This window comes from Haliotis rubra, unplaced genomic scaffold (genome assembly GCF_003918875.1).
Source record: "Haliotis rubra isolate DU_JTF1 unplaced genomic scaffold, ASM391887v1 Scf28, whole genome shotgun sequence".
NCBI lineage: Eukaryota > Metazoa > Mollusca > Gastropoda > Lepetellida > Haliotidae > Haliotis > Haliotis rubra.
In genome coordinates this window covers 897,705-922,156 of record NW_025766891.1, presented here as the reverse complement: position 1 = coordinate 922,156, position 24,452 = coordinate 897,705, and the positions used below count along the sequence as shown (strand labels likewise).

At 39.4% G+C, this 24,452-nt stretch overlaps 2 protein-coding genes across 2 annotated transcripts in view; both read right to left on the bottom strand.

The window, feature by feature from the left end:
• LOC124281174 overlaps window positions 1-24,452 on the bottom strand; it is a 137,556-nt gene that overhangs the window by 63,548 nt on the left and 49,556 nt on the right. The gene's annotated exons all lie outside the window — the stretch shown is intronic.
• LOC124281120 lies at window positions 1,390-24,445 on the bottom strand. The gene is made up of 5 exons (XM_046717132.1): window positions 24,266-24,445; window positions 10,318-10,608; window positions 8,761-8,988; window positions 6,065-6,257; window positions 1,390-1,583 (listed from the first exon to the last, which is right to left on the bottom strand). Exons 2-4 carry the CDS (start codon window positions 10,598-10,600, stop codon window positions 6,100-6,102), a joined length of 669 nt encoding a protein of 222 aa, XP_046573088.1. The 5' UTR covers window positions 10,601-10,608; window positions 24,266-24,445; the 3' UTR covers window positions 1,390-1,583; window positions 6,065-6,099.

Below are 24,452 nucleotides of genomic sequence, written 5' to 3'. Positions count from 1 at the left end.
ACGACGTTAACACTGGAGAACAGAATCGACAAGTACAAATTGCATACAATTATGTTGACAGCAAATGTTTGGACCACAGTAGTGGTGGTCCGATTAATTGATATAATCGAAGATTGGTCGTAGTGACTAAACGACTAAGCAATCGATGATAATTTCTCATAATCGAACACAAACAATTCTGGAACACTTGTTTTCATTAACAATATTTTTCACATGGTTGGTTTTGTGTGTTACATTTCGTAAGCACAGCAATCTCGTTTCAAGTAATGATTGAATTTATCTTAAGGATTACAAGAAATGTATGTTCCCAACATACTAGTCATCCTTTAAAGATGTGAAATTTTGCCAAAAAAACCCCTAAAAGAACTACAATTTATTTCCTTATTTTTATGTGCATTAACAAATTTCATAAATGACGCTAACCAATTATTTTGGATGATTGATCGGTAGTAATGAACCAATCATCAATTATGAGATTTGAACCAATTCCCAACACTAGACCACGGCAATCAACAGGAGAAGAGAAATCTTGGTGTAGTTTCTTTTGGATGTCAGTTTCGATTCCGATCCCTCTTGATCGGGAATTTGCAGTTATCATCTTCCACTATACCAATGATACATAGAATAATGTTGAAGAAACTTGATACACTGTGAATAAATATCAGAATTGCACACACAGCAATTCAACTGAAGGTCAAAAGAAAGTATACACACTTGCGTGATCATAGCAGGTAATAAAACGTTAGCTGTTTCGGGGATTATAAAGTGTATATATATTCCGTTGCCTTTACGTTCATACGTCTCGACATTTTTACATACAGAAAGCGAATCACTCAAAGCTGTAGTGCAATTATAAACTAATAATTCAAAGTTCATTGTTGCTTTCGAAAGCATTATCGAGTTAGCCATATTTCGAGACCAGCCACAAAATGATCAAGGATAATCCGTAAGTCGAGACAAAGGAAGGGCTGGGGTAAGGAGAACTTAACCACTTCAGCTTAAGATAGTGAAACACGTAGTCTAGTGGCAATCTCCAGCGAGCCAGTCAAATGAAGGAGATAGGGCTACCGTGAAAAGCTTGGAATATCTAGTTTTCCAAAACCAATGTTGCCAGACATGAAAGTGTGAGGCACCATGTAAGTTTGCGGCGTTTCCATGGTAACCATGATAGTTGTCACAGAACATGACTGCTTTATATGAAGGAGTATATCTTCACTGGGACAAATCATTTTATCATTTTTTGGATAATGTATGTACTGATTCAAGCACTGCTCCACCGAACCATCAAGTTGTCTCGAAAACCAGCACTCCGACAATTGATATTTCTGCAACGTGATACACATTTACCATGTACTTACAAGGGGATTTCGGCTCAAACTTGTTGCCGCATGGTGTTTTGATCATGTCGAACAGCCGACAGGTGGCGCTGCTCTCGTCATACAGATACATATACTGGCATTCGGACTGGTAGGGCTTCAGCCCGAAGTGGTGGTACCGTGTACTGCAGTCGTAATACCGAGCACAGTTCCTCGGGTCGGCGAATTTGGCGGAGGGGTTCATCCGGCAGTATGTGTTTATTGATTCTGAAGTTGTAAGAATAAGCCTTAATGTGTTTCGCTGTTATGGAGGCAGTGGCGTAAAAACACTTTTCACGCACCGGATTTACGCAAAGAATGCGCACCGGTTTTTTTTCATGTTTAGACTTCAATGAGCGAAAACATATACTGAATCAGTTCTTGTAGAGAAGTATACAAAAGCAACATAAACCTTCTATGTTCAACAATGATATTCCGCGACAGATTTTTTCATCAGTCTCAAAACTATACCTGTAGGCAATGAAATGAAATCCGCGACATCAATGCACAATTATGCAACACAGGGTACACCCATTCTGCTATCAACCAATCAGTAAACAGCTATACCTTAGTGGGTGTGGCCTAATTTGTGGTTTGGTTTATGGAAAACCAACATAATTGTTGGTTTAGTGAAACAAAAGACTTGCAGTAAATGTATTTGTCAAAACACTGCATGATTGGTTAATCCACGGATATATAGCATATCAAGCTTTTAATATAGTATCGTGTTAAATGTGTCTAAGCTGTGACGTCAGCCCTGCAATCCATTATGTTTTAAATTCAGACTCTTCACAGGTCAGAGAGAGAGGTTTACCACGCGACACATGCCTTAACAAATGTTAACGGTAGTTAGAAAGTGTTCGTTTGAAACCTAAATCCATTTAACAAGATTTGTGCTTAAGAGGTTGAAAATATGTTTCTTAAATTTTAAACAAAATAAAAATGCACTACTTTAAGTAAAGTCGTGTTTGTGACGGATGCTTCCGTACAAGAGCAGTCTTTGTCAAACACCCGGTGTCCATTATTCATAAATCATGCTGGTGATATTGTCGGGATCCCATAATGGACTCTACTTTCAGTTGAAGTTTGCAATGATTTAGGAAAGTGGTAGACTCTTTGATTAAGATCGTTTATGTCATTATGATTGAACCCGTGAAGGTCGAGGTTAGAATGAACATTCAGTAACCCATACTTGTCGTAAAAGGCGACTAACAGAATCAGGTGGTCAGGCCCGCTGACTTGGTTGACACATGTCATCGATTCCCAATTGAGCAGATCGATGTTCATGTTGTTAATCACCTGCAGATTGTCTGGTCCAGACTTGATTACTTACAGACCGCCGCCATATAGCTGGGATATTAATATTGCTGAGTGCGGCGTAAAACTAAACTCATTCACTCACTCACTCATTATCATTGATATGAATTCAGTTTTCTTCATCAAAATCAACCTTCCATGCTCGATAGGACAGATCCATTCCACCAGTAACACCGGGTGCACTTAAGATGTTAAGATGTTAAACTGTAAAGATAGGACTCCGAGACTCACAAAGAGAAGCGACAAAACCCTTTCCACGTCCATAAGAAAACTCTGTTTTAGTGGAGTCGATTGTACAATTGTGTAGGGGTGGGTATTGCGAGAATTTTCATATTGCGATATATTGCGATGCGAAAGCGTGTATTGCGAAGTATTTTTAAACAAAAACTACTTATAATCAAGTTAATTCTTGATTTATAGAGCAAAAACACAACAAAATCACTAGGCTTGATTAAGCTTTAATAACAACTTTTAATCATGACAAAATAAAAATGTGAATAATATTTGGCACAAATGAAACAAGGACATATCCGAAGATTTCCGAGTGTTACGAAGTTTTCCGAATGCAAGTCAAAATACCGGTTTTCGATCAGCGTATCGTTTTTTCAGGTCTGAGGTGAGGTGAGGTGAAATTGGGTTTTACGTCGTGCTTGAGAATATTTCGCTCATATGACGACGTGCATGCATGTGTATGTGTATGTGCGGCTGCTTGTACTAGCCCAGACTTAAGCTGGTTTTATAGTGCTAGCCCACTGAGATACCATGCCGCAGTGAAGCATGAATACCCCACTCAGACACATTATACTGACTCCGAGCCGACCAGCCCTTGTTGTACCCATTAATGCCGAGCGCCAGGCAGGGATCAACAAGTACCATATTTTAAGGTCTTATTGGTATGACGCGGTCGGGGATCGAACCCGCGACCTTCCGCACTCCGGGCGGACGCTCGAACCACTACACCACGGAGGCGGTCTTTTCAGGTCTGAACCGGTAAATACCGGTAAACCGGTTATATTGCGCATCCCTACAATTGTGACAGCGTCATGAGCATATGTTTGTTTCAGCAGTATTACAATTGTACGATGTTGTTGGTAAACAAATCAAGGCTCGACCAAACAATCCAGTGATTGTCACCATGTTATAGATGGGAGAGCATGTGATGAAATAGTGATGATACTAGGTGTTCGCGAAAAGGTGAACGTATCCTGCCCTACCGGTGGCACCCGTCATAAACATATGGTAAGGCTAGTCAACTGTTCACCTGAAATAATTCTGGAACATATGGTATAAGTAAAAAAATAGGGAATTGCGTCGGACATCATTTTAGTCACTGATGCATCAAATGTAGAATGTTCATCCACATGTCCACCATAAACTTCTTGAAAGCTTTACTGAGGTCTTGATTGTTGTAACCTTGATCAAACAACTTCTGAGCAAGAGCGGCATGCCGCTCTTTGAAATCCCGATAAAAAGAATACGCTCGATTGTACCTCAAAAATTGTGAAATGTAAACACCAAAGGGTGGAGCTATTGGACTGACTGAGTTTGGTTTTACGCCACTTTTAGCAATATTCCAGCAACATCACGGCGGGGGACACCAGAAATGGGCTTCACACATTGTACCCATGTGGGGATTCGAACCCGGGTCTTCGGCGTGACGAGCCGAAGCTTTAACCACTTGGCTACCCCACCGCCCCGGAGCTATTGGAACATTGCTCGACATGAAAGGGATGTTGACTATAGGACAGTTGAAATCACCTATCGTCATACAGCCTTGTGGAGAGTTTTTTGTCTCTCAATCTTTATGTTTTTAAAACGGCTGTCCGCTTATTTCCTCACCGCCGGTTGTGTACTATCACGCAAACTGCCCACGGCGACGTCTGTCGTCATGTAAAAACGTCACGGCAGCGGCGTAAAGATGTCACGTGCCCTTGTGTAGATTGCCTTGGATTGACAAGATGGAGTTGACAGCGCTGGCATCCTCACGATATTCACGAACAATCCTCGTTAGCCGCGTGGCATATTTAGAGGTGTTAACAGGCTAACTCTCAGATACATGTTGGGACACGAGAACGTCTCGTCCAACAGCTATTGCCAGGGCCAGGGGATAGTTAGAAAACGTGTAAAATGCACAGTTGTAAAATTATCTGTCAATGGATTATGTCACTATATATACAAGACAAATTGCGTTTAGTCAGAAATATAATTAATGCATGCTACTACTAGCTATTTTGGATAAAATGGTTAAATAAGATCATTTGGAACTTTAGCAAAGAGGTGTTTTTCAACTGACTATAACACCTACGACCTCATTATTATATTTATGAGGATGTATTAAATCGCAACAACATTTTATTGTCAAACAAGCAATAAGTTTGGCGTATAATGTTTCTAACACGCCACGACCGGACTACTTGCTTGAGTTTTCACTATCTACACAAAGATTCTACACAAAGCCATCCATTAATGAAAAAAATATTAGTTTACTTTTTTAAATTACGACAGATACATAATCACTCGATCCATTAAGGTAACAATTCAGTAGGTTTTTAAAAAACACTCGAGCAAAATGTATTTTTCATGACATAAACAGTTGCGGTCGTCTATTGACAGCTTTCTCATTGCCGACAACAGCAACATCGACGTTGATTGTCATTAAGGAAATGTTGAGAATCTTTTTAAAATGAATTCAAATGTCTTAAATGACATTGTAAACTTAACATATGTGGATTTTCTTCACAAAGACTTCGACCCGGACACATTTTGGCGGCGCCTGTGTGTCGAGTGCATTTATAATATAAACTACCCTCGAGCTTTACAGAACCTTGATGTCGAAAACGAACAACCCAAAATGCCAACCATAAGAAGTTGATAAAAATAATATCTAAAAAACAACCACATCAACACCACTGGGGTCCGAATCACTGTTAAAAATGAAAATCATATATATTTTTTTATTTATTATGATTAACATAAATTATATGTGAAGAAATATGATTTCTAGAATTCTCTACCCCTATACTCGTTATATAACATACACGTGAATGAGTGTAGAAATCTATACCGATACACTCATTACATAATCTACACGTGTAATTTATGTATTGAGTGTAGCGATATAATTTTCTAAAATCTTTATTTCTTCAAATTTGAAGAATATGTTTATCATAACATACAAAAACAATATATGACTGCAAAAGTCTAGATATATATTTCTAAACATTATTGTCCTGTGATCAAAAACAAACTATTTGGCTGAAAAAGATACTTACCACATGATCAGTTTACAAAATGTCCATGTAACCAAATAATGTCAACTACAATTGGAAATATGTTCGAAGATAATAATATGTATAAACACAAATATTGATTTCAACTTTATCAATACTTACTTTGATAGTTTGATGTGCAGTTCTTTCCTATTGGGTCAAAAAACTTCTTCTGAAAGTTTACACTGTAAGTTTGACACTATTTTCCCTGCTTTACAGAGGATGTGGTAGGAGGAGAAGATAGTTCCGGGTTTGGGGGAGTAGCCATCTTGTAAACACTGGCTGGACACAGAGAGGCACTCCGTCTTGTAGTCACCTAGAACCAGAGCAGGTCCATGTTACCGTGGCACCAGACTGACTGACTGACTGAGTTTGGTTTTACGCCACTTTTAGCAATATTCCAGCAACATCACGGCGGGTGACACCAGAAATGGGCTTCACACATTGTACCCATGTGAGGATTCGAACCCGGGTCTTCGGCGTGACGAGCCAACGCTTTAACCACTAGGCTACCCCACCGCCCCCCCGTGGCACCAGAAGAACAGGAATGGCATATACATATATTGTACGAAGCAGACAAATAAGCTGGTTGGTTTGTTGTTTAACGCCACACTCAGCAATATTGCAGCTATGTTGAGGCGGTCTGTAAATAATCGAGTCTGGACCAGACAATCCAGTCATCAACAGCATGAGCATCATCTACGCAGTTGGGATACAATGACATGTGTCAGCCAAGTCAGCGAGACTGACCACCCGATCCCGTTAGTTGCCTCTTACGACAAGCATGGATACAATTATCTTGTTTTTGTTAATTCCCATTAGATGTTTACAAGTGTCTTCGCTTCTGTAGTACATCGTTGTGTTTGATAACGATGTAAGAATATGTAACGGAGAACTGCATCATAATATTCTTCTTTGGTTGTTGCTGAACTCAGCAATATTCCAGCTATATGGCGGCGGTCTGCAAATAATCTGGACTAGAAAATATGATGATCAACATCATGAGCATCGATCTACATATTTGGGATACGATGACATGTGTCGACGAGACTGACCACCCGATCGCCTCTTACGACAAGCATGGATTACTGAAGATCAATTCTAACCAGATCTTCACTGGTCCGCATTATAATAGATTAAGAATTTGTGATTCATAAAGTATCTTGCTTTGTTGTTACTCACATGTTTCCAAAATGCCAGTTAAAACGTGCATGTATTTGTTCGCACGGTGCCCTGTTGTTAATATATAGCCCAGTTACAGGAACTTAGATTTGACTGCAGGATGTGTGTGTATAATAACGAATGACTGGGGCAAGTCAACTTTGAAGTCCTTTGACACTATCACTGACAATCGTTGCTACTTACTTCAGAAAGACCTTCGAAAAGTAAAACCAAGAATATATTACAGTTATATCCCTCAACCGGAGACTCGAGGTTTCAGAAAATTATGCTAAAGTTTCAGCGTGAATGTACCAATCTATTTTTTTACTGAATCCTTTGTATTCTGTAGTAAATCTGCAAGGTAGATAGATATGTATAATTCTCTTAAACGCCAAGGTCGTTTATCACTGACATGGTCTCTGGACATGTGAAAAATGTTAATATGCTAATATAGGATGTTTGTAATCAGCTGCTATGTGCAGCTCATGTCTTCAACAAACAGGCGTTGGCAGTTCAAGTCATCTTAACGTCACATGCATCTAGATAAATCTGATGTATTTAAGAAACACAGCTGGAATGCATATTTATGTCTGTGTCGTCTTCTTCTTATGAAATTACTCAAGTAGATATCTAAGGGAGCGAATATGATTTTGTGACATTTTTGTAACGTGCTCATATTGGCTTCGTACACTTATTGAAATCCATATTTAACAAGAGAACAATTATAATACATGGCTATTTTAATTTTTGTTTTGAATGTTTTGCTGTGAAAAACACCATAAAGTCATGGGCCCTCTCGTACAAAGCGATCTTAGCGTTACGGCTAGCTAGGCCAATATTGAACTGTGGGAATTAAGATCAACTTGGTACTGAGATCGCTTTGGGAACCAGGGCTCTGGAGATTACTTTGCCTTTCATCATACCTAAATCCAAAAGATCCTTTGAAAAATTTCGTTATACAAAATTATGAAATAAAAACAATCAGTTGAGTTGTTTTTTCGAAAATATATTTGTAAAGGACACTGGACATTTGTCCCGGGCTCTAAAGAAAGAAGAAAAAATGGCCTATCGCTGATAAAAGTAAAATCCATTTTCCGATTCCACCTGTATCATGAGGAGTCTGTGTCTATGACTAACTTTCAGATAGCGATAATACCATCTGTTCTCAGAAAGGTGAGCATATCTTCACCAACATCAACCAGCATTTAACAATACAAAATATATAAACAATGTTTATTCATTGATTGTGTAAATTATTTTATGACAATTTAATGTCTACACCACTTGGTAATAGTATTTAAAATTTTGTAAGATTCAGATCGAGACCCTTAGCTTCGGAAATATATATAATGAAGAAAGGTCAAGCTGACCGGGTATTATGAATGTGCAAGGATGAGAGTGGCATATAAAATTAAAATTAAATTAACATTTTTAAGGAAGCAATACATATATATAATGAAGAAAGGTCAAGCTGACCTGGTATTATGAATGTGCAAGGATGAGAGTGGCATGTAAAATTAAATTTAAATTAACATTTTTTCGGAAGCATTATATTTCACGTTGGAATGAAATTCCAGGGCGGACGGGAATTGAGGATGATAGAAAAACATACGGACGACCATACAACATATGGAAGCCCGAGAGTGTCATGTACGTACATCTGCTGGATGGGGGGTTCATGCAGGATATCTCGTTACTCATCTCGTTTTCCCTGCACACTGCCAGTTCAGGATCAAACAGTGTAGGGTAGGCACATTCGTTCTCGTAGATCTTCAGTCCATATCGTTTGTCCGGCATTTTCCGGGAACAATCGTAAAACATCGCGCAACTACCCGGATGCGGAAATCGCAACTGGCTGTAGATGGGGCAGTATCTGTGTGCCACTCCTGGAAGTAACAGCATGTGATGACAGACAATAACAGCAACAATAGCAATAATAGCAACAATAGCAACATCCTCTTGAGCAATGATCTACATTGTATCGCTCATTGTTGAAATGTTGGCGACAGATCGGTTTGTTTCTAACTGTGTAAAACGAAAAACGTAACGGGCTGGATGTTCACATTTTGCAGTGTATTTGGGATTGCATGCCCTCAATGGCTCCTATTCTGGATTCTAAACCAACACTCTCAAAGTGGCCCGCACACGAAGGCAGATTACAGAGAAAGTACTTTTATTTGTTGTATTCCTTGTTATTCTGTTATCACTTCACTGTTATATAACGCTTAATAATTTTGGTAACAACACAACAATGTCAGTTCAATTCTTAGTGATAAAGTGGTTCTATAGTGTTTCATCCCCTAATACACTGGGATTCACCCCCAGTATTTTATTTGTTTTCGTATGGAAAGTATCAACCTAGTCTTAGTGAATCGGTATTTCGGAGCGTATCAACTTACCGATTAAAGTGATTAGGATGGTATTTCCGTTCTTTGAAAATCGCTTGTGGTGAACTATATATATTTTCACATTTTCCGTTTAAGAAATAGATGCCTTACGATTTAAATCAGAAGCGGGTCAGAAACTTAATTATATGTCATGCATAGCGAGGGATGGTTTCCATTTGTGAACCAATATAAACAGCGTACGTAAATAACTCGTTTCTGGCAAATTCATAAGTTCTTCGGGCGATTTAAAACAATACTTGAACAGAGTTATGCCGAATAATGGAAACGTTACTAATGGTAACAACAGCTGTTCTGTGTCAAGGCACGTCTTAGCGGTTGCATGAAATGATTGATCGAGTATATATATATTTTGTACTACCCATCAAAAGTTTTGACTCACTTAAAGCACTCACTATATGTTATGCACATATGTATATTTATATGGTTACATCGAAGATTGATTTCTCCACTAACTAGGGGGGAACCAACTGCAAACCTTATGCAGATGAACTGCACGATGATCATGCATCAAATTGCTGAAAAGCATGTGCAAATATCGTGCATGTGCACAACTGCATTTTGGTGAAAAGTGTTGTTAAGAATTCGCCAATTTTCAGCCAGTGACAATAATCTTTTCTACGTTACGAATTTGTTTTACAATACATCAGTTCAAGTGTAAACAGTACCTTTAAACGGTATGGAATATTTGGCAAAATCTAGTTCAGAACAGTTGACTGAAGTAAGTGGCTACATTTACACTTGTGAGTCTAAACTTTTGATGGGTAGTATGTTTCATGTAAGGATTGGGTGGAGACTAGTCTGACTTACTGTCCATGTTCATGCATGAAGGGGAAACTCGGAGACAATTCTGTGATGTTGCATCAAATTTCAGTGACGCGGGGCAGTTGAGCCAGACGCCGTATGTCGTCATGCCCTGGGTGTAGCAGTGAAGGTACCCCGTGCAATCCCAGGGCACCTGTGTCAGACCGGATGACCTCTTGCAGAACAAGTTGACCAACCAACGTGGAGCATGACCATTCTTCAGTGTCTCCCCCACCGTCAGCAGCATCAACATCAACAGGAACAACAACGTCCACCTCGGTGACAACATCGTGCCTACTGTTTAAATCAAAAACAGAACATATTGATTTCAACATGGGTAAATGACCGTCTTTTGACATCCCGCGTTTTGGGGCAAATAGACGACAATTTGAATCATTGCAAGAGGGATCCATATTCGACATGCCTGGTATGGACGACATGTTACATAACAGTTCTTGCTTTGGTGAATAAGTGATATCCCTGTGAGTAGATCCACATCGTCGCCTGAAAACCAGAGTGTTAGTATGCTCAGGGTAGGTTTTAAAGCATAAGCTATTACTCTAGCAACTGTTTACAGTGCTATCTAGCTTTGAAAGTGTTTTTTCATACACAAACTTTGTTCTGTCTCCATGAAAATCACATGTTGTTAATTTTCGAGTGTTCTAAGTTGTCAATTGACCAATGAGCAAGTACAATTTGATCACGTGACATTGAGATTTACCAATTTTGAAGTGATTGTCATCATGGAAATGGAACATTTTAACTCTGTTCTTATTTCTGCTTTATTTAATTAAACGTAGTCCTTATGAAGGTAAAACAGGTTTAAACGACCAAATACAACCTGGTTATGAAGAAATAACAATCAAATATCGATATAATAATAATAAAGCTGAGTTTTGGCTGTGTTTTTTGACACTTAGAACACTTTGGTTTTGAGAAAAATCACGATTTTCTTTGGTCAAGTGTTCTATCTCCAATCAATTTTCGTGAGTTTCTTATTTATTTCAATAGATTGAGCATATAATTTGATATTTTCTGATACTGTTTAACATGTCACATGCATGTGCAAAATTTGAAAGAATTCGATTGAAAAGTTTGTCCTAAACTTCAAGATAGAATTTCTCGAAAATAGGTTTTTGTGACTTAGTACACTCTGGTTTTCAGGCGACGACATGTTACAGACGATGTCCTGCATCAAAGGTTGGTTTTGTTTGTTTGTTGTTTCACGCCGCACTCAGCAATATTTCAGCTCTATAACGGCGGTGTGTAAATGATCCAGTCTGGATCAGACAATCCAGTGATCAACAGCATGAGCATCGAATATATGCAATTTGGATAAGATGACATATGTCGACCAAGTCACTTGAAGTCAGTAAGCCTGACCACTCGATCCCGCGTGTCGCCTCTTACAACAAGCATGGGTTGCAAAACCCAGATCTTCACGGGTCCTGCTTCAGAGACGTGTTGATTACTAAGCGACTATGCAACATTAACGCTAGTAAATAAACACACCAAATTTCAATTCCTGCATCAAGAACGTCGAAGAGAATACGTACATACGCGATACGCGTAAACAAACGACATGCCCTTAATAAATTCCTGCATAAACTACATAGGAGTGAATGAATATGCAATATTTATGCGAATAAATGAACGACATGCCCCAGATATATTCCTGAAAAAATAACAGGTCAGCAATTAAGGGAATCAGCCGTATATACTGTCGTATTGACTGATTAAGGAAATAAGCGACATTCGTATGCGTACATGTCGTGTTCCTCTATTAATGGTATGTCGGTGAATAGTGTAAAATTCTATATTTATGTGAGTAAATGAAAGCCACATGAAAATATTCTACATACATATTTGATTTAATAAGGGAAGTCGCTATATGTGAATAGATGGACGATGTGCCTGAATTCCTGCATGAGCGGCATGTGTCAAAATAATTCCAGTTTAAGTGACGTAGGCTTCACGTGTACCTGTGAGTGAATTTACAACAGAAGACTTACAAGTGCTGCATCAGTATGTAAACGACACGTCACATATTAAAGTTGTCATTTCCCAATAAATGACACGTGTTAATCGAGTGGACCGACGAGCGACATTAGACGACACTAGAATATATTTACAACACTTTTAGCAATATTCCAGCATTATCACGGCGGGGGACACAAGAAATGGGCTTCACACATTGTGGCCATGCGGGGAATCGAACCCGGGTCTTCGGCTTGACGAGCGAACGCATTAACCACTAGGCTACCCCCACCGCCTCATCAAATTAGAGCCTAAACCTCATGTCACATGGCCTACATGAGTGAGTGAAAAGTCGACCTGTAAAATGCATGTAGATATAATAAAATGTCAGGTGAGTATGGTTTTACGCCGCTTTTAGCAATATACCAGCAATATCACGGCGGGGGACACCAGAAATGGGCTTCACACATTGTACCCATGCGGGGAATCGAACCCGGGTCTTCGGCTCCATAAGCAAACGTTTTACCCACCAGGCTACCGAACGCAGGCTACCGGTATATACCGCTATTTTAGCTTGATCATATATCATGGCCAGCTCAAAATTTGAATAACAGTTTCTTCTACCATTCCCTGTTATTTGTGAAGTGACAGTAATGGTCAATCCAAAAGCTTCTCCATTGCCTCAACCGACAGTAACACGCTTGTATGATTGATAGTCTAGACAAGTCAAACACTTCACCTACCTAACATCTGTATAATGACATGATACACTCTCTGATGTAAGGGAGTGGTATATTTTCTCTGGCGGAAACATCAACGTGAAATGCATTTATTGGGGCTGCAGATTGTATATGTTTTAACTAGTTTCTTTTGAGTTATGTATTGCCCTTTAACAAATGCATTCCAAAAACTGCAGGTGGCATCAAGGAAAGATGGTTCAGCAAAGTCTACCTTACATATTGTCAGTCATGTAGGTTTGTGTGTTGAGTGTGTGAGTGAGTGAGTGAGTTTGGTTTCACGCCGCTTTTAGCAATATTCCAGCAACATCACGGCGGGGGACACCAGAAATGAGCTTCACACAATGTACCCAGGTGGGGATTCGAACCCGGGTCTTCGGCGTTGAGTGTGTGAGATGGGGTAAAACTCCGCTTTCAACTGTATATAGACTCGTGAAGGTCCGGGTTAGAATTGGCCTTCAGTAGCCCATGCTTGTCGTAAGAGGCGACTAACGGGGTCAGGTGGTCAGGCTCGCTGACTTGGTTGACACATGTCATCGTATTCCAATTGTGTAGATCGATGCTCATGTTGTTGATCACTGCATTGTCTGGTCCTGACTCGATTATTTACAAGCCGCCGCCATATAGCTGAAATATTGCTGATTGTGGCGTAAAACTCAACTCACTCAATTGTAGATTTGTCAGTGATACCGGTCGTGGATGCTTAATACTTCAGTGAAATATACGCGACAAATCGCTTTTCACATCAATAAGAAACCTCTGCTATACGTAGAGTCAGTTGTACAATATTATTGTGCTATATTATGAACATGTGTTTGTTTGTTTTACGGTGCATGATGGCGGTTTGTAAATAAATCGAGTCTGAACCAAACAATCCAGTGATTGACATCATGCGATACGATGACAGACATGTGTTTAGGAATCACTGTCAAATATATGATGATAAAAGGTGTTCTCAAACAGATGAGCGTATCCTGCCCCATCGGTGACACCCGTCATAAACACATGCAAAGGCTAGGCATTTGTTCACTGAACAGTTCCGGAATGAAGGTACAAGTCAACATAGAGAATTGTCGGGGGGCATCCTTTTGGTCACCGATGCATCAAATTTTGAAATGACCTGCACGTGTCTACCACCTTTTGAAAGCTTTTCTGAAGCCTTGGATGTTGTAACCTTTATCAAACAATTTCCGAAAGAAACGTTTGATATCCATTGATATCTTGGCAAAAAGGGCATTCTCGATTGTTGTGAACTGTACACACCACATGCTGGAGTTCAATGAAGGACATCAAGAAGGAAGGACGACTAATGGAAGGTTGAAATCATCCTTTTTGTCATACATCCTTGAGAGTGTTTCTTGCCACTATGTCTCTTTGCAAACATCTAAATATGAAACACACGAGCTGGTCGCACTTGTCTCCTTCTTTTCAAGTTCAAGTTATTAAAAGAGTGGAAGGGAATTGGCTATTTGTTGTTTATTGCACGATAGTATATCTTGAAACTTAAGTTGCATTTCTTTGCCAAATGACCTTGTTCTGATTTTGCCAACCCGATTTTGATTCATATGCATAAAGAATCAGATCGACAGGGAAGGGAGCATAGTCGGTGTCTCTGTAGATGTCCACTTCTTGGCTGAAACTTTTTCTCTCCAATGTAAGACAGTTGTACTCAATAAGGAAGTCAAACATTTCACATATCGTTTCTAATTATGCTTCATCTGACATTTGTGTGTATTTTTGACAAATTGTCCTGAATCTCTGACGGTAGATTTTTAATTATATCTTCGTTCAGTAACAAATTCCAATTGATTAAAAAGTGATCATTTTCATAATTTTATCATGCAGGAAAGTGGTGTACAATATTGAAAAATAAAATTCCTTGACAGTACTGAACTCGATTCGTTTCTGTGATTCAAGCAAACCGTTTGAGATTTTAAGAGTGAGTGAGTGAGTATGGTTTTACGCCGCTTTTAGCAATATTCCAGCAATATCACGGCGGGGGACACCAGAAGTGGGCTCCACACATTGTACCCATGTGGGGAATCGAACCCGGGTCTTCGGCGTGACGAGCGAACGCTTTTACCACTAGGCTACCCCACTGCCCCGAGTTTTTAAGAAGCCACATGGTATTAATTCGCCTTGGCTCAAATGTGTCGCTTATTGTGAATACAGTGACAGTTTGTCATTGACACAATCGAGGAATATGGTCACATAACTAAGTGGATGATGCTGGCAATCTAGGAAGATAATGTTATGGGATTCGAAACCACGTTCTAAGGATACTGGTATGCACATTTGCATACCTAACAGAATCGATCTGGCAACTTGCGCCCCGCCAGTTCTTTTGATCTGTGTATATTCTGTGTCATTTGCATTGGTCTCTGTCATCTACATCTAGGTATTTATACATATTTGGGGTGTTAGATCTCGTTGAACTCTTCCCTTAAAGGCAAACATTGTAAGAGACAGAGTTTTTGTAAGGTTGGAATACACCGTTATAAATTGTTTTGAGTTAATGTCCATCTTCCCATGTTCATCGTCTTTCATGACAACACATTTCACATGTTAACCGCGTTGATGGTATTAAATGTATTGAATTGCATTTGGTGGGTTTGGAATGGTTATGAAATTATTAGTTATTTTGAATAATATTTTGATATAGTGAACATGTGGAATCTGAATTTAAAATTAAAAGTTTGAATTGATCAAAAAGGTTCAGAACGAATGTTATTTATGAAGTGGAAGGGTCCGCAAGGGCTACTTATTTTTATAAAAATGTATGTAAATGACCCGTTTTCTAAATTTTTAAATTGAATCCGGCTCAAGACAACCCAGTGACTGAAAGCATGAACATCAGGGCACTGATGCCCCCAGTTTGACCACAAGCCTACCGTTCTGGTTTCATTCAGAACCAAAGTCTTTGCCGACAAATCTGGCATTACAGCAGTCGAAAAACCATGCTGACTGTGACCTATCACAGCGTCTACGGTAATGTTTCAGAATTTAGAACCTACCACTATCTCTTCAATTAATATTTTTGGATTATTACTTTCTATCACCTCTGACATCAGTGAAAATACGGATTTGGATGTTTCCTCAGCAACCTATAGTTATGAAGAGGGGACTACCGGGATCGGTGGTCAGGCTTGCTGATATGCTGATGCATATTATCGTATCACAATTACGTAGAAAGACGATTAATATAAGACGATTCGTCGATGCATCGATGTCATTCACTGGATTGTCTGGTCCATGTACATTCCGCTGTCATACATAGAGAATACTACACGAGGTCTCATTACATACGAATTATACGAAACGAGTGTCCTTCCTATGGTATCTGACCGAGCGAAAGCGAGGGAGATAACATAGGAAGGTCACGAGTTTCACATGTTAACATTTCACATGTTAACCGCGTTGATGGTATTAAATGTATTGAATTGCATTTGGTGGGTTTGGAATGGTTATGAAATTATTAGTTATTTTGAATAATATTTTGATATAGTGAACATGTGGAATCTGAATTTAAAATTAAAAGTTTGAATTGATCAAAAAGGTTCAGAACGAATGTTATTTATGAAGTGGAAGGGTCCGCAAGGGCTACTTATTTTTATAAAAATGTATGTAAATGACCCGTTTTCTAAATTTTTAAATTGAATCCGGCTCAAGACAACCCAGTGACTGAAAGCATGAACATCAGGGCACTGATGCCCCCAGTTTGACCACAAGCCTACCGTTCTGGTTTCATTCAGAACCAAAGTCTTTGCCGACAAATCTGGCATTACAGCAGTCGAAAAACCATGCTGACTGTGACCTATCACAGCGTCTACGGTAATGTTTCAGAATTTAGAACCTACCACTATCTCTTCAATTAATATTTTTGGATTATTACTTTCTATCACCTCTGACATCAGTGAAAATACGGATTTGGATGTTTCCTCAGCAACCTATAGTTATGAAGAGGGGACTACCGGGATCGGTGGTCAGGCTTGCTGATATGCTGATGCATATTATCGTATCACAATTACGTAGAAAGACGATTAATATAAGACGATTCGTCGATGCATCGATGTCATTCACTGGATTGTCTGGTCCATGTACATTCCGCTGTCATACATAGAGAATACTACACGAGGTCTCATTACATACGAATTATACGAAACGAGTGTCCTTCCTATGGTATCTGACCGAGCGAAAGCGAGGGAGATAACATAGGAAGGTCACGAGTTTCGTATAATTCGTATGTAATGAGACCGAGTGTGGTATTTTATTTATTACCCACGTCTCACATGCTTTAAATTGACAAAATAGCGTATTTTTGTTCATATTTTGGTTTCAAACCGAAACCGGTTTTATAAAGAGGTTGCGGAAGAGTTTTGTACGGTAGTACAATATTTGCATGACGTCACACTGTAATTGGTCACTGCCTTGGTAACCAACGTCACGATGCATGTCAGTTGTCATCGCCTCGTACAGCCTCCTACAGTAAACTACCCCGTAGCACCCCGTTTCTTGGTTTGCAGTTGCTTCTTTCGGCTAACATCACTGGTGGAAACATTGCGCTTTTGTTTTTCGGCGGATATAATGTCTCAGTTCGACTCACAATTAAACAGCGACACGGCAACGTTCGCAATGTTTACATTCCCACAATGCATTTAAGTTGTAGAAGGAATGAATTCGCGTGTTTGTTATGAATGAAAAAATAGTTACGTTAGAATGTGACCTAATTCAGAGGTCATCGGTTATCCAATCAAATCGTTAGAATCTCAGGTCAAGTCGTTACGACACAGGTCAACGCGATACGACACTCGTGTGACGTACGAGATGCAACTACCCATACGTTGACCACGTGGGTAATAAAGCTATTATATGCCATTCTCCATACAACACAAGCAGGATGTCTGCAGCGACTGATGAATAACGCTGACACAGCGGTTTTAGTGGTTCCTCTACCCCAAATGTTGAATAAAGATTATGAATAATCACTTGTTAGTCAGTCCTTCTGTCATACCGGAGAAGGAAGCACGTCAGTCAAACGTTCAAAATGTAATGTGTAAATCAAACCAAATGATGTTAATTTATGTGAAAGCCTCGCATTATTCCGGGAAAGCGGATCATGATATTCAAAACCTTTTTTGGAAGAAAGTTAATCGTGAATGTAATATTCAACCATAAATAGTGTGGATATGAACCTGTCATGACAGTCAGCAACGTGTCAGCAAATACCTGGATATGCATTACACGTTGATGAATACCTTATTAAAGGATGTATATATTATTCCCAAAGTACTTAAGATTTTTTTATGTGGTCTATCGAAATGCAATTGTATGCCAGGCCATGAGGCCGAGCTACTGAATAAATATATAGAGAATATCACCCAAGTGTCTACTGATATCAATTTTATCAAAACGATTTGATAGAGTTTGTCAACGAGTGTTGATTTATTTCATATCAAAAGACACGAGGATGAGATTATATTTATCATAAAAAATCAATCATTAGTTTTCAATGAAATATGTGCATCTCTGAACACATGTTCTCCCCATTTGATGTCATTGTGACGTCATCAAGTTTATGACGTCATAGCATTGTGAGTCATGTACTTGATGACGTCAGAGCATTTACAAAATCTACTATCAAAACGATATCACCTGGGAGATATAGCCACTCATTGTTACAGGGATCACAATACTACTATGGCATTTCCTTCACAATTGGTTTCAGGGATCTTCACGCCACTGGGGCATTTCCTTCATAATTGGTTTCAGTGATCTTCACGCCACTTCCTTACCAGAAGCCATAAGACTCGTTCTACAAAGCAAAGGCCACGAAGAAGAAATTACATGTCATCACTGTCGTATTTTGGAAGATATTCACATCAAGCATGTCATATGTTGTATTGTATTGCAGAATATATTCCCATAATTTGGAGAGATATGCTTGACAACACCATATGATTTAGTATCATGCCAGCGCTACCTGACTTCTACATTAATCATTAACTGCACCATAAAAACATTCTTTCGCCCAACTGCATATTCCTTCGTTTGTGTTCTTTGTCGTACACTTGCAATACTGCTGAAAAAATCATACCAACGATATAGTCAAAATTGCACAATCCACTTTAGCAGAACTAGTTTGGGCGTTTCTATTGTCATGTCGAGTGTCATATATTTTGTCAGTATTCGTCGTCAACAGACCTATGCCATATGCATCATTTAAGTATCATTTTTCACCAGCAGGTCTATTTTCGACCCAGTGGAGTATAAATGCAGAAAGGGGATCAAGACGTACTTTCTTACCGTTTACTGCAGCGTTATGCATGCGGTTTCGGTATCAAGAACCTTTTACGTTTATTAATATATGCCCGGAACTGACACAGGTATCTCCAGACACTCCAAATCTCGATTTGCGCAGTGTTCGTACAGACACTGCAGTCAAATACCTACACGTTCATTTTGGATCTTGGACAAGGGTAAGTAAACAAACGATAATGTTTAATGTGTATTAATTCACTATGTGTTTCACACGTTTAGTGTCCGCTCGATAATGGTGTCCTTGCAGGTGTATACCAAGGCGTAAACAATGGACAATGGAAGGTGGAACAATACATTCATTGTCAGCCCGTCACCTTGTGTTGATCTGTCACATTGTAATGGCTTTTCTGTTGGGGGGGGGGGGGTCATTTTCCATTAAGTGATGTAACATGTACTACAAACAGAGTATATATATACACAAAGTACTTAATTAAGCACCCCTGTATTTTTGCAATGATAGGTTTTCATCACGTACATAAAATTTCTCGTGGTGACCACGATGGAAAAACATTAGTTTTTCTGACCCGTCTGATATTTTGGCGCATAAACACGACAAAATGATTGGAATCCATATTGAATTTATGATGATAATTGCTCATTTAAAAGAAAGCCCACTGATTTTCATACACAACCATGTCTTTACACGTAAGGGGCGGTGGGGTAGCCTAGTGGCTAAAGCATTCGCTCGTCACGCCGAAGACCCGGGTTCGATTCCCCACTTGGGCACAATGTGTGAAGCTTATTTCTGGTGTCCACCGCCGTGATATTGCTGGAATATTGCTAAAAACGGCGTAAAATCATACTCACTCACTCACTTTACACGTAAGGCCCTGGAATGTTTAATGTTGAATTTATTGGTGAATGTGAACATTCAAAATGTCATTTAGCGTGCCTTACACGATTCAAGGTCACTACCGAGTGTAGCTCCATGTGACTGTATAACAGCCAGCACTCTCCTCATCATACCCCCGTCAGGCTCCTGAAGGGAGAACTTAATTCAAATATACATTTATACCGAATTGATTCTTATAATTATTTCGCAATACGGTTAACATCAATAGCACCCCCATTTGTAACTGGCGGATACATCGAACTCTTTTGGGGTCAGTGACACTTGCTGTATGTTTTAGACGAAATGCGTATAACGAACTGCGGTTATGACGACATAAGATTGGTGGTTCTATATAACCTCAGTTCACTGTGTTATAACTATGTCTCAAATCAGGAACATATGGTCCCGCCCACACGTATGCCAAGTTTTCGTTTCAGCAGTCGCTCCATGGGTTGATCTTTCGTCTTAACACCATCGGCTGGACATTGACGCAAATAAAGTTGCAGTGTCAATATGCTGTATTGCCTTGCATTTGGATACACTTCCAATGCTACGAATATTTCTCATATCAATATTTCATCGATTTCCCTGCAACCCTCCAAAATAAAACTTTGGCTTGGGCATCGTTGACCCGCTGTCAACATCAACGTCATAAGCAAATGCACTACGTCATGCTCATTACATTTCTCAAAGATGAATTAGATAAAGTATCTCGAATTTATGGCACAATGTCATTTATACTTCTTCAGAAAGCGTTATATGAGCTTAGATTTACTCCATAATCTTAACAACGTATGGTATGAATTTACAACTTCCTTAATATTTACAACACTACGTTTCTGGGCTACTTCTTGCCCCTTCATCAGGTGAATGACAGAGTATGATGACGAGCAAAATACATTAGGATGTACATGAAGCCAGTGAGATAGTATTACAGATTCAGATGTACAGAGATCAAGGAGATAAAGTGACGTGTTTTGATTAAGATGTACAGAGTTCAAATAGATTAAGTGGTATGTTTATGCAATGGATGTACAGAGTGTTTATACAACGAAAAGGATAGGGTAACCTTGCTTCTCCTCCTTCAAGATTTAGGATATTACGTTTGTCTGCATTAACTAACGTTCATTCATATCCCATTCATTAACTCCTGAGCATATATTGTCGCATATAGACGTTTCTATAGGTCGAGACTCAGCCTAGTGGTCAAACATTACGGTAATTAATTTACTGGGCAAGTTTTACCCGCCAGGTCCATAGGTTCTGTGACATTAATTCAATACCTACTCTGTTTTCATGATCAACGTCAGGCAAATGACTTAGGTACCAGGCTGTAAAAGACGTACTCGAAACATCGTCGAGATCGGAATCGTCAGTTTTCTGGTGAACAGCAGCAATCCTCAATATGCAGTATTCCTGTCATCCTTGTTAGGTCAAATAGGTTCACAAAATTTCACTGTTTTGTCCTTACATGTTGGATGGATGGATGGATGGATGGATGGATGTACCAACAAGATCCATTCTTGATCTTCAGGATCGAACTATTAGTTAAGATCAAAGCAAATTTCTGTGAGCAGTACAGCCCTGTACTGGTGCTTTTGTAGGTTTTCATGCGTTGCCTGTCTCTTGTAATGTCACGCGGGCTAATCACCGGCTTCCTCATTATCTTAAGCAGTCGCCAAATGTTGTGATCCAGTTTAATAATTCAAGCTGTATAGCGATGTCTTACTGTTAAGTTGAGGTCATGTCACATATACCTAGGTAATTCAATAATAGCGAATACAAGCCATGTGCTGTAACATCCTTTAATAAGGACCTCCTTTTCTAAACATAATATGTTCTGTGAACGGCGGATCCAACCACTTTAACAACATAAATATGTCTTGGCATCCGGAATGTCAGCACACACTTTGTATGTTTTGTTTTTAAAATCTGAACAATTATACAGAACATGTAGAGATGACATAACCCAGTTGACAGGAAGTGCACAGAGTTGTAAGATGTATGCTGGGTAAGGTTGCATTGAGTTGAAAGTCAAGACTGAATAGGATGGATTTAAGAAATGTTTAACGCAGGACTGCATGGAGTTTACTGAATTTGAGAAGGTAGAACTGCGTAAAGTTGGTACAGTTAAGCTACGTATGACAACATGAAGTTAGTAGATTTGTGCAAGGTAGGGCTCATTGGGCAGACTTATAGATTTGTACAAGGTTGGACTCATTGGGCAGACTTATAGATTTGTGCAAGGTAGGGCTCATTGGGCCGACATTCAGACATGTAGATTTGTGCAAGGTTGGACTCATTGGGCAAGAGATTTGTGTAGAAGACTCATTGGCAAGGTTGGACTCATTGGGCAAAAGACTGAGCAGTGTTAGATTTGTGCAAGGTAAGACTCATTGGGCAGAGTTAATAGATTTGTGCAAAGGTAAGACTCATTGGGCAGAGTTAGTAGATTTGTGCAAGGTAAGACTCATTGGGCAGTGTTAATAGATTTGTGCAAGGTAAGACTCATTGGGCAGAGTTAGTAGATTTGTGCAAGGTAAGACTCATTGGGCAGTGTTAATAGATTTGTGCAAGGTGGGACTCATTGGGCAGAGTTAATAGATTTGTGCAAGGTAAGACTCATTGGGCAGAGTTAGTAGATTTGTGCAAGGTAAGACTCATTTGGCAGTGTTAATAGATTTGTGCAAGGTAAGACTCATTGGGCAGAGTTAATAGATTTGTGCAAGGTAAGACTCATTGGGCAAAGTGAGTAGATTTGTGCAAGGTGGGACTCATTGGGCAGAGTTAATAGATTTGTGCAAGGTAAGACTCATTGGGCAAAGTTAGTAGATTTGTGCAAGGTAAGACTCATTGGGCAAAGTGAGTAGATTTGTGCAAGGTGGGACTCATTGGGCAGAGTTAGTGGATATTTGCAAGGTGGGACTCCTTGGGAAAAGTTAGTAGATTTGCGCAATGTGGGACGGCATGGCATAAGTATATGTACGATAAGACTATATAGATTATATAAGATGCATTCAAGGGTGTTTCGTGGAGGTTTTAGTCTGCCCAGTTGCATGAAACCATGTTGTAGAAATCTGTCTCAGTATACGTTTGGTTGTACTATATGTTCATGGCCGTACACATAAACTTAATGACAGTAAGTCACGAACATCAATTTGCTTAGGTAGAAGAGCCCTGAAAATTATATGAACGGATGACTGAAAATGAATTATGACATTTTTCGCAGGAAAGAAGAAGCATGCCCTGCCGATGCCCTGCCGATTGGGCAAAGTGAGTAGATTTGTGCAAGGTAGGACTCATTGGGCAGTGTTAGTAGATTTGTGCAAGGTAGGACTCATTGGGCAGTGTTAGTAGATTTGCGCAAGGTGGGACTCATTGGGCAGTGTTAGTAGATTTGTGCAAGGTAGGGCTCATTGGGCAGTGTTAGTAGATTTGCGCAAGGTGGGACTCATTGGGCAGTGTTAGTAGATTTGCGCAAGGTGGGACTCATTGGGCAGTGTTAGTAGATTTGTGCAAGGTAGGACTCATTGGGCAGTGTTAGTAGATTTGCGCAGAACCTGTAGAACTCTTTACATTATGTGGCACACACAAGTATGTTGCAAGGTTTAAGAGGCAACCCAAGTACATAAAAAGTTGTTTAGTAAATATGTCATAATCCACGTAAGCTTATTTTTTTATTTTGATATGTATATTTTTTAAGCACACTCAAGGTTGTTGTCTAAGTTTTTCTTAGTATACATTTTGTTTCATTAGTCAAAAATGCCCTTAACATACGCGTTGTCTTTTTCTATATGTGTGTTTCATGTTCCCGTCATTTCCTTCCCGGTGTGATTTAGCTACACTTAATGTAGCTTTATAAGACAGTTTAAAGTAATTTATGTTATGTAAGTACATGTAAGGTTATTCATAAGCCTGTCATTGTATATGTACATGTTTTTACCTAACCTTATACAAGAAGAAAGCATTTGTCCATTTCCAAATACCTTCGTATATCAAGCCATTTTCAAATAAACGTTGGTAGTTAAATTTAAAACAAAGCGAAAGTTGAACGTACAAGGATACAGAACTAAAGAAACCAATTTCTTACCTTGTCGTTTGTATCAGAGCAGAGTTACCACACGACCTAACCGGCGAAGCTCATGTTTGACGTACACGACAGAGGGTCTTGCCCAGTTAAAGGATCCTAATGCACTGGGGGTCCTATACATGATTTGGCTGCAGGGCATACTTAAATATGTCAGTGGCCAATTGGGGTTGAACATCACATGAATACT

Bases quoted from the DNA above. Each gene is read 5' to 3' on its own strand.
- LOC124281120 (XM_046717132.1), bottom strand. From the start codon at position 10,600: ATGTTGTCACCGAGGTGGACGTTGTTGTTCCTGTTGATGTTGATGCTG. The intron at 8,989-10,317 runs GTAAGTCAGACT...TGTTACTTCCAG, and splicing joins TTCATGCATGAACATGGACA to GAGTGGCACACAGATACTGC. The intron at 6,258-8,760 runs GTACGTACATGA...CTCTGGTTCTAG, and splicing joins GAACCCCCCATCCAGCAGAT to GTGACTACAAGACGGAGTGC.